General features: G+C 35.3%; 1 protein-coding gene across 4 annotated transcripts in view; it reads right to left on the reverse strand.

Annotated features, from left to right (window-relative positions):
* Positions 1 to 16,004, reverse strand: part of LOC106869180 (nucleobindin-2) — a 66,183-nt gene that overhangs the window by 6,825 nt on the left and 43,354 nt on the right. For all 4 annotated transcript variants that reach the window (XM_014914804.3, XM_052968281.2, XM_052968282.2 and 1 more), the window contains 6 exons: positions 12,888 to 13,014; positions 6,329 to 6,423; positions 4,984 to 5,169; positions 4,435 to 4,525; positions 3,235 to 3,293; positions 1,317 to 1,499 (listed from right to left, as the gene is read on the reverse strand). In XM_014914804.3, the coding sequence (XP_014770290.2) occupies positions 1,317 to 1,499; positions 3,235 to 3,293; positions 4,435 to 4,525; positions 4,984 to 5,169; positions 6,329 to 6,423; positions 12,888 to 13,014 (741 nt within the window). The remainder of the gene's footprint in view (positions 1 to 1,316; positions 1,500 to 3,234; positions 3,294 to 4,434; positions 4,526 to 4,983; positions 5,170 to 6,328; positions 6,424 to 12,887; positions 13,015 to 16,004) is intronic.

Here is a 16,004-nt window from a genome sequence, read left to right on the forward strand (position 1 = left end):
AAACAGTTATGAAACTTGAGCTGATAAACATTAATGATGAATTAGGTAATTTGCGTAATTAATAAGAATAAATTGTCAAGTATTGCAAGTGGAATAGATAATCTTACAGAACTGATCATAAGAGATTTCCAGTAACAAGCAGTATTTGATAAGCATAGTTATGTAAAAGATACTGTCATATGTACATGACACGCAAGTGTTGTTGAGATGGATGTGGTAATAAGAAGAATCAAAATTAAATAACCTTAGAATTAAGATTTGCACCCTAACCTAATCAACATTTCTTTGTCTTGCTCAATTTGAACCTAATGGGCATTAATAAAAAAGAAATTACTAACCAATATACTAATACCTCTAATTTCATCAAATCTAGTTTTCTTACAAAAGATTGGACCTTTAGAGTCATAATGTCATATGATCATTCATTTTCTCAAGACCTTTTAAAGTAGTTAGGTCTTGTATAATTATAAATAAAATGGCCAAGTGGGTGCCCAAACCATCTAAGACATGCTACTTCCTACTACACAACCAAAGCTCATAAACCCAAAATCCTAAGTGCTTTACCTATAACAGTGCTGCAGCAATACTGGCAAAGAGTATTGTCAATAACATCTGGAGTTAGTCAACCAATCAGAACTGTAATGTTTACATCTTGCAAGCTTTCCCACCACCTAAAATGAAGTAGAGCCTACTGGTACCTTGCCAAAATGGTCTTTGTCAAATGTTCTTACCCATTACACATCAAACAAGATAACTATTAGCAACATTCACAATGAAAAAAAGCTTCCACCCTCAGTTTTACAACTAAATTCATTTGCCACAAGTAAAATTTCCAACAATCTCACCAAGTCGCTAGATTACAAAGTCATCTCTTTCATTGCACTGAAACTCCAGTCTCAATTTCCAATCTCTCTCTTTCAACAGGAATCTATCCTAATCTTCAATTGACACACGAACTCACATAAAAATCTTGCAAACCAAATCCAAAAACGAAATAAAGTTCTAATAAGTAGCCTCCCTTGTTTAATCCATTAGTTCAAATATTAGAATGGACAGAAATAGCAATACAGACATCACCATATTTTGCCATATCATGGCATTCCTGAATGTGACACCTATTTTCTATTGACTTCAATGTCACAAAAAAGGCATTTTCCAGAACACAAGATTTCATTAACATAGTGGATGCCAGCATTCCATTACTGAAAATTCAGCCAACAATTATAAAAGACAAACATGAAAATAATACTGCAGATGATGATGACTGCCTAATTGATATATAGTTTACACATCGATATAAAAATTGAAATGTATACCTTCCATCCTTCATCTTTCCCAAACTCTTCTCGTTGAGTAAGACGTTCAAACTCTCCTTCATCCAAAAGGTGGTTATCATCAGTATCAGCTTCTTTGAAGACATGTTCCCTCATCCGATTAATTTCTTCTTTGGCTTCTTTCATATCATCCTCAGGATTATTTGGATCATACATCTTTTCAATCTAACAATACAAAAAAATAGTCTGAGATGCAGCAAATAAGAATTATTCTAAAAAGGAAAATATGTTCAAATATAAAGCAACATAACCACAGAAAATTCAATAGATGTATGGAAAACAGACATTAAATGAGGAGGCAGAGAAGGATGATGATGATAAGCACTTTAGCCATCGATATTCTGACATAGAACTGTATATAGAAACTTGTTTAAAATGGTAATGTTGCACAATACATGATTCTCATGTCACAATCTGATCAGTAAGTTATCTTAAGTAACAATGTTTAACTTAAGAAAAAAGTTCTCCTTCACCCTGCTTTTTTTTTTTTTTTTTTTGCAATGAAACCTCAGAAATTTGGCAAAATAAAGAAAAATAGGAAACCAAAGACTCATACTAGTGATTTTGTCGTTGAAAAGGTAGGTGGATAGAAGAAGCGGGATCAAATGTCATTTAATAATTCAAAGAAAGACAAAAACCATGATCTTATAGTGAACTGTTGAACTTGAAGTTAATACAGTTATAGCAAGCTCCAAGTTGTTTTACATTAATATTTAGTTGTAAAAATAGATGTTACAGGTTTTGTAGAGTAAACTAGACAGTGTAGTTGACCAAATTAATAGTGTGCCAGACAACCTACCAAGAGGTTGGTGGTTCATATCTTACCAATGGTACTGTATTGTTTGTGACCAGGACACACATATCTTTCAAAAGTGAATACAAATTTCATAATAAAACATTATAAATAGAAATAAACAATTAATTATCAGTAATATGGATTAATGAAGAATAAATATATCTGAAAGCTTTTATATATCTTAATTCTAAAAGACTCATAAAAAAACTTGCTGGAATGTAATGCCATTATCTTGTTACAAAGTGTTTATAATATAATAATTATTAAAAAATCAGATGCCTATAAGAAAAAAGATGTAAGCTTACATAACCATCGAAAAGCTGAACTTGTCAGGAACATAAAGATATACCGTTTATACATTGAATTTACACAGCAAATTTATGCTGTTTTGATTGTAAAATTAGTAATACTTTGACCTTACATCTTTCTCCCACTCTCTAGAAGGAGAAGTTATATATTCACTTCTATCATACTTTCATATATCTTAATACTATACCCCACTCAGTTGAGAGAAGAGATCTTGTTTCACAAGTATTTGGTAAGCTCACCAGTGACAGAGCTGTGAAAAAAGTAGTCAGTACACCCTGTGAAGTCAATGGCATCAGGAAGAACATCCAGCTGTAGATGCTATGCCATAGCAGCCCTCTGGTTCATCAGTTCATGTTGAACGGTCTAACCCATGCCAACATAAAAAAGAGGACTTTAAACGATGGAGTATTGAAAGTCTCTGCATGGCTGGCTCCTCAATGTAGTAAAAATGGCAGTCATCTATCTCTCTCTCAAATAACACTCCACTGTTTTATAAGAAAAGAGTATATTAGATATTGTATTCTGTAATGAATTGACTAAAAAGACAAGATGATCATCGGTAGTGTACCTTTAACTTTACACCGGACTGGCCCTCGTGCCGGTGGCACGTAAAAAACACCCACTACACTCTCGGAGTGGTTGGTGTTAGGAAGAGCATCCAGCTGTAGAAACTCTGCCAGATCAGATTGGAGGCTGGTGTAGCCTTCTGGTTTGCCAATTCCCAGTCAAATCGTCCAACCCATGCTAGCATGGAAAGCGGACGTTAAATGATGACGATGATAATGAATACATTACCTCTCTTGTAAAAAGAGCTTCAACTTCACTTGGCTCCAGGACACCATCACCATTGACATCTAAAATGAAAGAAAAATATCAAAGTAATTGTTGGTCTTCCTAAGTGAAGTATGAGCAAAATTATAAAATTTATATTGTATTTTCTTTATTTAAAAACGTAGCTAAAAGAACTAAATCAGATCAGAATTTTGTTTACTCACTATCATCATTATACAATAATTATCATTGTAGACAGTGCAAAACAAAAATCTTAGTATGAAAACTTTACAAATGTTAACTTTACAAAAAGCTTAATGTCAACTGCATTTCTTTATGCAGCTCTACAGTTGTTGATGTAAAGGGTACAAATAGCAAAATATATCAAGACTGCACTACCCTCATCATCTTGGTGCCAAAGAGCCATCGGAGAGTAAATGATTACAATGCTTTCAACAAGTGTGGATTATGTAATTCAAATTCCATTCCAAACTTTACACTGACTTTAAGCGAAATAATTTGTCTCCGCCTGTTCAGTTGTTTTTATAGAGATTCTGACTTCGCTTAACATTTTCAGTATTAAATTTATCATGATTTAAGATACAAATGGAAAACAATCTGCTAGTAAATTTTTGCTAGAATGACTATGTAGTAAAGAAATTTATTTCTCAACCACAGTTCCAGATTCAAAAGCAGTGACTAAAGCATTGTGAGTGAAATTCAGTAGACAACATCTGTGTAAAAATTTGTCGAGCCTTATTCAGAGTGAATAAAAATATTACACCTAACATAAATGCTTTCATGTGAGTTAAGTCTCTTTATATAAAGATCAATTTGCCTCTCAAACCTTGAGATAAATGCCAAAGTTTATTTTTTTATCATTTGGTCAGGTAAGAAAGGGTAGTAGCAATGATTCTACTTTTACGAGGCCTCTAGAATTGGTGCAAAGAAGGGGGGAAATTTCCGTAAACTGGTCTGAATATTTGTAACAAAGTGAACTCCACTAAAGGTGCCCAAAGACTAAGTGGTGTTGTTAAACCAAACAAATGATTAATACCACCCAAGATCTCAAAGAGAGCCAGAATACTGTGAAACATTTTGTCCTACACTCTAGTAATTCAGCCAATCCACTGCCTGTGTTCATATAATTAACTTAATCTTTGAAGGTGGGGCCCAATAATATCTACTACCAAATGACAAAAACTACTGAAAACAAATACCAACCATGTAGCTTGAAAAAGGTCTTGGGATTAAAGTTTTCACCATTTAGACGGTCAACTTCTTCCCAGACTTCCTCCAGCTGGGCTTTGCTACCCTTTAAAACAGAGAAAGCAATTAGTAAAATTTAAAATTTTATAATTATTGAAAAGAAAGTTTAGAAAGATCATATCAAAACAAAAATAATCAGTTTATAGATGCTGAAGTGTTACTCTGTAAATAGCACAGGCAATAATTTTGCAACATTACATGAATAAATTTTGGCTTCTCCTCACCAGACAAATTTTTCATCTTTTACTACACTGCATAAATTAAAGTACTAATCTTTGTGTGCTTTATCAAACATGTTAACGTTAAAGGATTATTCAACAGATGCATCCATAATCTAAGACAAAATAAAATGCAAGTTTCAAAGCTTCGAAATGAAAAGTAGTTAAGGAGGAGCTTAACAGAGAAATGAGCTTCAAAAGCTGTTTTTTGTTTGATTTTTTAAAACTTTTATCTCTATGAGGTAATGCTGAAAAGTTATGGGACATGTAATATTATCACACAAACCGGATGATGTATTTTGGGATGTTGCTTATGTTTTTCTTTCATTTCTTTTATATGTTGAACTTCAATTTTTCGTTCAGTTTCATTCATATTAGCTAATTTTTGTTTTATTTCATGCTCCTTCTTCATCTCATATTGTTTAAACTCTTCTTTCCTCTCTCGATCCAATTCATCCAAATCATGAGTAGCCTGTTAAAATATATATTGATACAGTGAAAATGATTTATTATCACAGATTTACAAATGAATGTAAAAAGTTTAAGATGGGCTTTAAAATAAATTATTTTAGCAATTATCATTCTCAAACTACTCTTATTATTTTTATTCATTTATTGAAAATTCAGGTTGACTTGAAATACACTATATTAATCAAATTTATGCTTCTTTTCTAACAGCTACTCTTACCTATAATTATTTTACCATACATGAGTATTTATAGCTGATAGTGTTGTATATCATTATTTCTTAGTATTAAAGTGCTTGTCTTCAACATTTTATATTTTTGTTATTACTTATTTACTTCAGTTACATTTTGATATTTCTGAGAAAGGGTATTGTCATACAAATAATTACTTAGCAGATTATTAGTTATGCATTAAAGAAGGTGATGATCTTGAAACCTGCTCAGCTGCCAATTTAAAACAGGTCGTAGCTAGACTACAGTTCACATATGCACGATATTAAATTAAGTTCATCGATTTTTCAATTAATTAAGATTTTAATGTAAATGATATTAGACATTATAAGCACCAATTTGAGACAGAAAAGTGCAACAAGAATATCAGTGAGTCTGATGATTAAGTTACCAAAAATCTTTTCTATAAATTTGTCTCAGATTCCACAAGTTCGTTGTACTTTCTAAATGTGAAATGGTCAGGAGAATAAAGGATCAAAACAGTGTCCATAGGTCAAGGATTTTTAACTTTCGAAAGTATCCAATTGTCTTGCTAGCAGGAACATTTACTTCTCATTAATTTAGACTATATAGAATAGTTAACAGATCTTATGAAGAAAGATTCGTTTCTCGTTCATTTTAGTCAATTAAATCCAAAGATAAGCATTGCCCTCATAAATCGCTGTGACTTATAGAAATATTACCCATTCTATTTATTTATTTTCTATTTACTTTTGGTAATCATCATGGAGTTTCAGAAAAATAATCCTCTTGGAGTAATTTTACGGTAAAAGATGACATGCTCCTGACTATTCTTAAGCAAATGAAGAATTTGAATATTTTCAAGGCTTCAGTTAATTCCAACTTGAACTTTTTTGTTAAGATAACTTACAATAAGAAACAATGTGAATGCACAGCTGACATATGGTAAAATACGTGAATAAAATATCTTACCTGTTTGATGAGTTTTGCCAAGTCATCTTGTTCAAATGAATCTGGATTATTTATATTGATATGATGCAAAGCCACTTTTCTATTACCTCTTTCTTCTGTTGAAAATAAATTTCAATGAAAGAAATTTACAAGTTTATGAATGTTTCTTTCAAACTTAATTTACAGTTACATACATGCATACTACTATCAAATATACATAATAATGATGTTTTACATTGTTAAAATTTTGAAACGGAATTGTTATGTAAATATTCATCTCTTACATTGGTACCAGGTCAACTGAATTGACCCTTGAGCATGATGGGTCAATATTTATTGGAACTGGTGGAAGTTAAATCAAGCTGGATTTGAACTCAGAACAAAACAAAATATTGCAAAATCAATGTTCTGCGCCGTGAGGACCAAAGACTCGAGGTATTTCGGGTTGCAAGACAGTGTAGGAGAGAGAATAGTGATGTTGTAGGAGAGAAATGTGTTCGCATGGATGATGGTACGCTTGCATTAAATGAGGATGCAAAGAAAGAGGTCTGGAGATGCCACTACGATAGATTGCTTAATAAAGAGAATGAATGGGAGAAAGAGAGCCTGCCTTATGTCGACCCAATAGAGGGACCAGCTATCCGAGTTGATAGTACCAGGGTAGATAAAGCAATTAAGAGTATGAAGACCGGGAAAGCCCCCGGCCCATCAGGAATCACTGCAGAGATGCTCAAAATATCTGGCAGTGTTGGCTATAGCCTAGTCACCCGTATTACGAACCAGGTGATACACGAAGGAGTCATACCCTATGACTGGTGTAGCAGCATCATAGTCAACTGCTACAAAGGTAAAGGGGACGCTTTAGATACAAATAATTACAGAGGCATCAAGCTGTTAGATCAGGTTATGAAAGTTACAGAGAGGGTCATAGCCCAACTAATTAGGGAGCGAATCAATTTAGATGAGATGCAGTTTGGGTTCGTGCCAGGTAAAAGCACTACTGATGCCTTATTTCTAGTGAGACAGTTGCAAGAGAAATACCTAGCCAAGGATAAACCTCTGTACCTGGCTTTCGTTGACATGGAGAAAGCCTTTGACAGGGTCCCCCGATCCCTTATCTGGTGGTCAATGAGGAAACTTGGGATAGAAGAATGGCTAGTGAGAGCTGTGCGAGCCATGTACAGAGATGCGGCCAGTAAGGTGAGGGTTGGAAATGAGTACAGCAATGAATTCCGGGTAGAGGTAGGGGTCCACCAAGGTTCCGTCCTCAGCCCCCTATTATTTACCATAGTCCTCCAGGCAATCACAGAGGAGTTCAAGACAGGTTGCCCCTGGGAGCTCCTCTATGCTGATGACCTTGCCCTAATTGCGGAGTCACTATCAGAACTAGAGGAGAAGTTTCAGGTGTGGAAGCAAGGTCTAGAATTGAAGGGCCTTAGAGTCAACCTAGCTAAAACCAAAATCCTAATAAGTAGGAAGGTAGATAAAACACAAACCCCTTCAGGTAGATGGCCCTGCTCAGTATGTAGAAAAGGAGTAGGTAGTAACTCTATAAGATGTACCCGGTGCAAGCTATGGACACATAAGAGGTGCAGCAACATCAAAGGCAGGTTAACTAGCAAGTTAGTTTTTGTTTGTGGCAGATGTTCAGGTGCAATAAAGACTGCAAACAAACAGGAAACAACTTCTATCTCATTCCAGGGTGAAAAACTAGAGGTAGTCGATAGCTTCCGCTATCTGGGCGACCAAGTTAGTAGTGGGGGTGGGTGCGCTGAAAGTGTAGCTGCTAGAATAAGAATAGCCTGGGCAAAGTTTAGAGAGCTCTTACCCCTGCTGGTGACAAAGGGACTCTCACTCAGAGTAAAAGGCAGACTGTATGACGCATGCGTACGAACAACCATGCTACATGGCAGTGAAACATGGGCTGTAACTGCTGAGGACATACGTAAGCTCGCAAGGAATGAAGCCAGTATGCTCCGTTGGATGTGTAATGTCAATGTGAATACCCGTCAGAGTGTAAGTATCTTGAGAGAAAAGCTGAACATTAGAAGCATCAGTTGTGGCGTGCAAGAGAGACGATTGCGCTGGTATGGACATGTGGTGAGAATGGAGGAGGATAGCTGCGTGAAAAAGTGCCACACCCTAACAGTTGAGGGAACCCGTGGAAGAGGTAGGCCCAGGAAGACCTGGGCTGAGGTGGTGAGGCAAGACCTTCGTACATTGGGCCTCACCGAGGCGATGACTACGGACCGAGACCTTTGGAAATGGGCTGTGCGTGAGAAGACCCGGCAAGCCAAGTAAGATCGTTGCCAGTGCCCCTGGACTGGTTCTTGTGCGGGTGGCACATGAGATGCACCATTTTGAGCGTGGCCGTTGCCAGTACCGCCTGACTGGCTCCTGTAGGATTTTCGAGCGAGATCGTTGCCAGTGCCCCTGGACTGGCTTGTGCGGGTGGCACATAAAAGACACCATTTCGAGCGTGGCCGTTTTCGTGCGGGTGACACGTAAAAGCACCCACTACACTCTCTGAGTGGTTGGCGTTAGGAAGGGCATCCAGCTGTAGAAACTCTGCCAAATCAGACTGGAGCCTGGTGTTGCCATCCGGTTTCACCAGTCCTCAGTCAAATCGTCCAACCCATGCTAGCATGGAAAGCGGACGTTAAACGATGATGATGATGATGATGATTTATAATACTTAGCAATATTTTGTTTCGCCACAACCATTTTCACAACTCCAAGCATTGCAAAGATTTTTTTTCTCCTTGGTGCAACTGATTGCTAACTACTCCTGTGCATCTACCACAAAATCTTTATCTACTATCAACCTGCCTTTGATTTTGCTATGCCTAACCCAGAGATTATATTGATTATAAGTGTAAAAACTAACACTGCCTTTTTCCGAGCTGAAATTCAAAACTGAATCTAAGGATTCTCACTTGTCTGATCTACCACTGACCAAACAGGCACGAAAGGAATTTCTTTGTCCTGTCAAAACATGATGGATGGTTTCCCTTCAACCTCAGCTGTGTCATTTAAGGTTCAAGTGAACAGAAGTCGACTTACATAGGTAGGAATTTCTCCTGTGGTATGTCTATCCTTCTAGCTGTCACGACCATTATAAATACAGCAATCCATCAAGGGACAGCAGAGAGAGATAGCCAGAGGTGAGACAGCCAGCAAGTAACTTTGCCAGTTCAGTAGGCAACAGAGAACCAGCTATTCAGCATGAACAACCCAACAGAGTAGCAGACTCAGAACATAAACAGACACAACTGAATGATCAATGCACACACAGTTCTACATCATCATACCAACACAGTATTTACCCTGTTAATTTCTTCTTGGCCAGCTCAAAGTAAGTTGGTAATGTCATGTAGTGAGATTTTTAGTGTATACAAGTAAATGCAAGTGTCATTTAAATAAATTATTTAAACTACAATCTGATGCTTTCCCATTGCTTTACTTTGATGTCATCCACATGCCTATTTCATCTGCTACCTCAACATCTTTTGCTACACCTTTCCCACTACATAAGTGTGTGTACTTAGCACCCTCAATTCCTGATGGAGTGATAGGGTTGTCAACATTACATAAGACATGCCTTACACACTTTTTTGGATGTAGCAGAGCCCATCCCTCTCAAGGTCTGAACACAGACAATTTTTTCCAGTGAAGGGGGAGAAGGGGAGGGAGAGAGAAGGGGGGGGAGTTAAAAAACAAAGAAAAGAGAAACTAACTACAGTACTACAAAAGGATGAAAAGTAGTATTTGAATTCAGGGCAGAGAGAGCCGAAATAAATAATGCAAGGCATTCAATGACTCAGTCAATTTGCCACGAAGTATGGCTGAATTGAAGAAACGTAATTCACAAACAAGTGGTTTCAAGTTCAGTTCCACTGTGTGGTACCTGGAGTCTTCAACTACATTCCCATGCCAAACAATGCCTTGCGAGGGAATTTAGCTAGCAGAAACTACACAAGAGAGAATAAATAGAGAATAACACAAAGAATAAATAGAGGAAGACTAAAATAACAAACACAAAGAGAAGGATGGCTGTTTTAGGAATCTAAAAGGTTGTTGGGAACAACTAATGTATCATATTTAATTAACTATAAGCACCTCTTTAGTAAGCTGTTTCGGAAAACTAAAAAAAAATGCTCTCTACTCAAACACAGTTATCCTGTAATTCAATAATAAATACAACTACATATCAGATAACTATTCCATTGTGAACTGAACAAGACCACAAGTAGTTCTATATTAGACTTTCACTTCCTGAATGAAATCCGATCAAAGTAGATATATCTTACAAAATACACAGCTTGAAGACAAAGTTTTCAGTGGTGCTTTTATGACCAAACGAACTAGAGGACACGGCATCACTCACAGGACAAACATTTGATTTAACACCTTGGTCCACAACAGAACAGCAGTAAACTAAGATTACTAAGTCAAACTAATTTGAATCTAGAATTAACTGAACCAGAGACAACAGTGTGCTAATAGTTGACAAAACAGGAGTGTAATATTCTTTGCCAATACATCATCACTGTCATCATTATTCTCCAGTGTAGCAATTATATAAATGCAAATTAAAATATAAAATGTTCTGGTCAAGATTTATATATCACACAAACAAGCATCTTTAAAGTAAACAAAAAATATAAGAGTTTTAAATTTACTAAAAAAAAGTTTCAATTTTTTTAAACAAATATAGCCTTTCTATTTTCTCTCACAAATTAGTAAACATCACCTTTTAACTAGAATGCCGCAAATCACAATTTCTTACATAAATATAAAAATAGTGTTAACAGATAAAAAAAAAGTATAAAGTGGTTTCAACTAGAAATCAGACCAGAATAAAGGAATCTGTTCATCAAAATCTTACTAACATACAACATTCAGATTCTTATACTGCTGTAAGTAATGCTTCCAACACAGTGAAGAGAAATAAGATTACTCGATGCCCATGCCATTTTCAAGGTCAGCTTAAAATGGCCACAAAAAAAAAAGTTGTGAATTCTGTTCACTGGGAGTTAATCAGTATTCAATTTGTTGTTATGTAATCTGTTGTTATTTTAACCATTAAATTGCTTAGCAGACACAAGACCTCAATGTACAGTAGATCAACAACAAGACTGTCTTTCCTTAAGGCATTAGGAATTTAAGTAAAATATTCATTTGCTATAAATATTAACAGTAATCTAAATTTTAAGTATATAATGTAAACAACAAGAATTTTATTGCTAACTCTGAATAATTCTGTAAATTATAATTTTTAAAATCTCAAAGCCAATATCTGATATTTGTTCATGAAAGTTCACTCATATTGTAAAATATTTTGCACACATATACACATGCACGTGTACACACACACACACAAATGTTTCATCTACCATTGTTCACTAAGTAATTTTCTGATCATATCTTACGGGAACAGACCAACATTTCTTTACATATTAAGCAGATGGCAAACTTTCAATATATGGTTTATTCTGTGGCAACTTGCCAAGATTTTGTTTCATTTTAATGTTTTTTCTAGCTGAAACAGATTTCCACCAACAAGAACAAAAAAATACACCGAAGGAACCTACAAAGGAGCCTGAACATGGCAGTTAAACTTGCTAGAAATAGCAACCGAATATGCAAATCACTTACCTTGGAAACAGAGAAGGACAATGTACTCATAGATGGAATGCCTTTGATTATAGATAGGTCTGTTTGATCAGGACAGACAAAAGCACAGAAATTGAGCATTAGTTGCAATAACAATATTTTTATATTATCATACCATACTAAATTGTATATGCTGCTATGCCATACTAAATGTGTCACCATACAATATTAATTATATATGCTAGCATACCATACTAAATGTAAATACTGTTATACCATACAAAATGTATACGCCGATAAGCCACACTGAATCTATACGCCAATATGCCACACTAAATCTATACGCCGATATGCCACACTAAATTTATACGCCGATATGCCACACTAAATGTATACGCCAATATGCCATACTAAATGTATATGCCGGTATACCATCCTAAATGTATATGCTGATATACTATGTTAATGTATATGCTGCCATGCTATTCTAAATGTATCTACTGTTATATTAATTTATTGGAAATATTTTTAAATCAAAAAGTGTATTGACTAAATTCTACTTACTATGAGCACTCTGATGGTCATGAAAACTAGGTCTTTGCCAGATTTTTTTGCAACAATATTCCCTTATTGCAAGTTTGAGATGCTGAAACAGCCATGTGGCTTCATGAGCTTAACTTGACACTTTGAATTTCAGTTACCATTATATAAGAACCACTGCTTTCTTTAGAAATATTGACTTCTGATACAGATTTCTTACATAGATACAAGACCTCATTCCTATGGAATGGAAAATGATACTTGTATGATGCTCATCTTTCTCCTGACATTCATTTATTACACCTTTAATGAAATCACTATAACTAGGAACTAGAGACAAATTATAGATTCAGCCAGACAAAAACTTATGCTCAGGATATGACTCCTTGCTCTCCTTAGAAACATCAACAGTTAATTCATTTACCAGATTTATATTTAAACTGCCCTTGGACAAGAGATTTCAGACGAATTACTTCTCTTCGCTTAATCTCATCCAATTGTTGTCGAATGCCATGATGCACCAAGTCTAAGTCTTTTGATATTGCACCACTCTGTAATAAACAAACAAAAATTACAAGTTAAATTCAGAAATAGAAACAATATATACATTTTCCATAAAACAGAGATCATCATAGAAATAAGTTTGTAGACACAAATGGTATATTTCAACTGGTTAGGTCTAATGCCTCTAATTTCCATTGCTTAATTGTCCTACAGAACAATGGGATAGTGAACATAAATGTTAATTAAGAATCAAGTGTACATGAGTTATTCGGTTGTGAATTCAGTCCCTGCATCAATCAATATATTCTCTGCTTCAAGCAGAAGAAGCAAGTGACATTACAAATAAAGAGAATAAGAGAATATCCCTGGAATAGACACTGGAATGGGAACAATCAGTACCCATAGATTTAATAGAGGGTTTTGTTTGAAATTTCAAAAAGCTTACCAAATAGGACAGGCACCTGAAGAAGGCCAGAGAGTACAACAGTTGAAACTTTGTGACTATAACAAACAAAATGAGGACACTAGTCCAAATATACCAGTGTATAATTAAGTGATTTCATAAGTTTTTGTGCATTTCTTTTGTATTTTTTATACAAGCAAAAAAACAGGAAAACAAGATTAAAACCTGTCTTAACTTTAATAGCTTTAAAAATAATTTAAAAGGTAAGAGGTAACTAAATTTTTTTTAACTGAAACACATATCTATCATCAGTTATTTTAACATCCACCTTTTCTATCGTTGCATGGGTAGGACAGTGTTTATTGAGGCAGATTTTCTATAGCTCAATGCCCTTCTTGTCACAAACCCTCACCTTCTTTACAAACAAGATACTATTTCCCCATGGCCAGATATGTTCTTGTAGAATATTCTTTTCTACTCTAGGCACAAGGCTTGAAATTTTGCAGGAGGGGGCCAGTTGATTAGATCAACCCCAGTATGCAACTGGTACTTAATTTATCACCCCAAAAGGATGAAAGGCAAAGTCAATCTCAGTGGAATTTGAACTCAGAACGTAAAGACAGACAAAATACTGCTAAGCATTTTGCCTGGCGTGCTAACATTTGTGCCAGCTCACTGCCTTATTTTCTTGTAAAATATTGGAAATGACTGACACTGCTTGTATGCCAATGGCAATCATTTTACAGCTATCATGTGATGAGCAGACAAGGAGATGCACGCGCATGCACACACACAATGGGTGTCTTTCAGTTTCCATTCACCAAATCCACTCAAGACTTTGGTCAGCCCAAGGCTACAGTAGAACACACCCAATGTCCCATGCCATGGGACTGAACCCAAAACTGTGATTGGAAACTAAACTGCTTACCACACAACCATGTCTGCACCTATATCTATGTAGTAAATAGTCTATCTTAATCATTGTGCTTCTCTATTATTATCTGAAAACACCCCACCTGCTAGTCAATTTTAGAAGCATCCCATATTATCAATAGTACAAATGCTTAAAGTAAATGAATTTTTTACAGCTCACCAAACACTGACCATGTCAATGCTGTATCATTATCCGAAATAATTTCAAACTGCACTGTTTTTAAGGTAGTGGGATATCTTCAGAATACACTTTATTTTATCTTACCTAAAGTCCTAAATTTCTTTAAAACTGTTTCTCTTATTCATATTATTCTAAATCATATATTCATTAGCTTAAGGTAGAAGAGCCAACCAAGTACATAGTTCCCATTCTATCAGATGATTTATCTGCAATTTTTACTTTCTTGGGATGCAAAACAGATAAAAGTTTACAATGTCAGCTTCTTCCTTCATAGTATGATAACAACTTTTATAATGGCAAGGTTCACGATATCGGATGAATATTGCCTTCTCCCATTAAAATTGTTCTTTGTGTTGTTTCAGGCTCCAGCAGGCGAGGAAAGAAGTCTCAAGTGGAAATGCAAATTCAAAACCAGTTTTATTTACATAGTTACACCGAATAAATGATGTGTGTTGCTCTTGGTATACCATCTTGAGCTGTGTACTTCATTGTATCTCTGTTAACGCGGGCCCATTACCTCTGGAGATACGACGAGCAGACAGTACTAGCCTGGAGACCCAGCCAGTGAATATGTGTGTTCAGCAAGTGCTTGCGGTGAAGAAAAGATAGAATCTGTTTGTTGGGTCCTTATATCCAGTTTACCATCGCGAGCCTCGTTGTGATCTCGCGCATGGCAAATGGATGCAGGTGAGATCTCACTCCAGTCTCGGAGATGGTAATGGCTGCCAGCAAGATCTCATCCAATATGGCGCTGACTGCTTGTGCTACTACACATACATCAAAATAAAAGTTGAATCTGCATTTGATACACTATCAAAAATGCCCTCAATGGCCTATAATAGCTGTATAAGGGACTAATTATGTATTTTGTGTCATTGTTTATTCGATCTGTATGAACTAATATGTGCTGTTCACCTTTATGAATCACACTTGTATTACTACAAAAAAACTTGCATCATTTTCACTATCAAATAACATTGTTCAGAGCAAGAGTAGCAACATGGCTTCCAGAATTTACAAAAAGAAATGGAATTTTGCTGCATTTTACAGTAGGAAAATAAATGCAACCAATACTTTCCTGAATTTACTGATGACAAGCTGGATTTAGCATAAATTCCATTTAAATTATCAGATGTAAAAAAATTTTCATAAGATGAATTTCTGAAGTTGAAGAATGGTTTGAGAGCAACAGATGTGTTTGATATAAGAAATAAGTCAAAGAATTTTGGCCATTTATATGTGATTCCTACCCAAAACTGGCAAAAAGAGTTAAATTGTTCGTTGCTTACTATTTATGGTAACTCTGCTGCAAATGAAAATGAAGTAAATAGAAAGTTGAAAAATGACCTATTATGTGGATATTCAAGAATTGGTCACAGAAAAAAAAAAATCAGTTTTTCATTGACTTCAATCTTCATTAGAATAAAATAAACTGCAGTATCCTGACATTCTATAGATTTTTGTTTTATTGTTGAATGACTTTAGCTATTTAAGTAATTTGTTATGAATATACAAACAAA

The sequence above is a fragment of the Octopus bimaculoides genome, chromosome 5 (genome assembly GCF_046866305.1).
Source record: "Octopus bimaculoides isolate indiv1 chromosome 5, ASM4686630v1, whole genome shotgun sequence".
Classification (NCBI taxonomy): domain Eukaryota; kingdom Metazoa; phylum Mollusca; class Cephalopoda; order Octopoda; family Octopodidae; genus Octopus; species Octopus bimaculoides.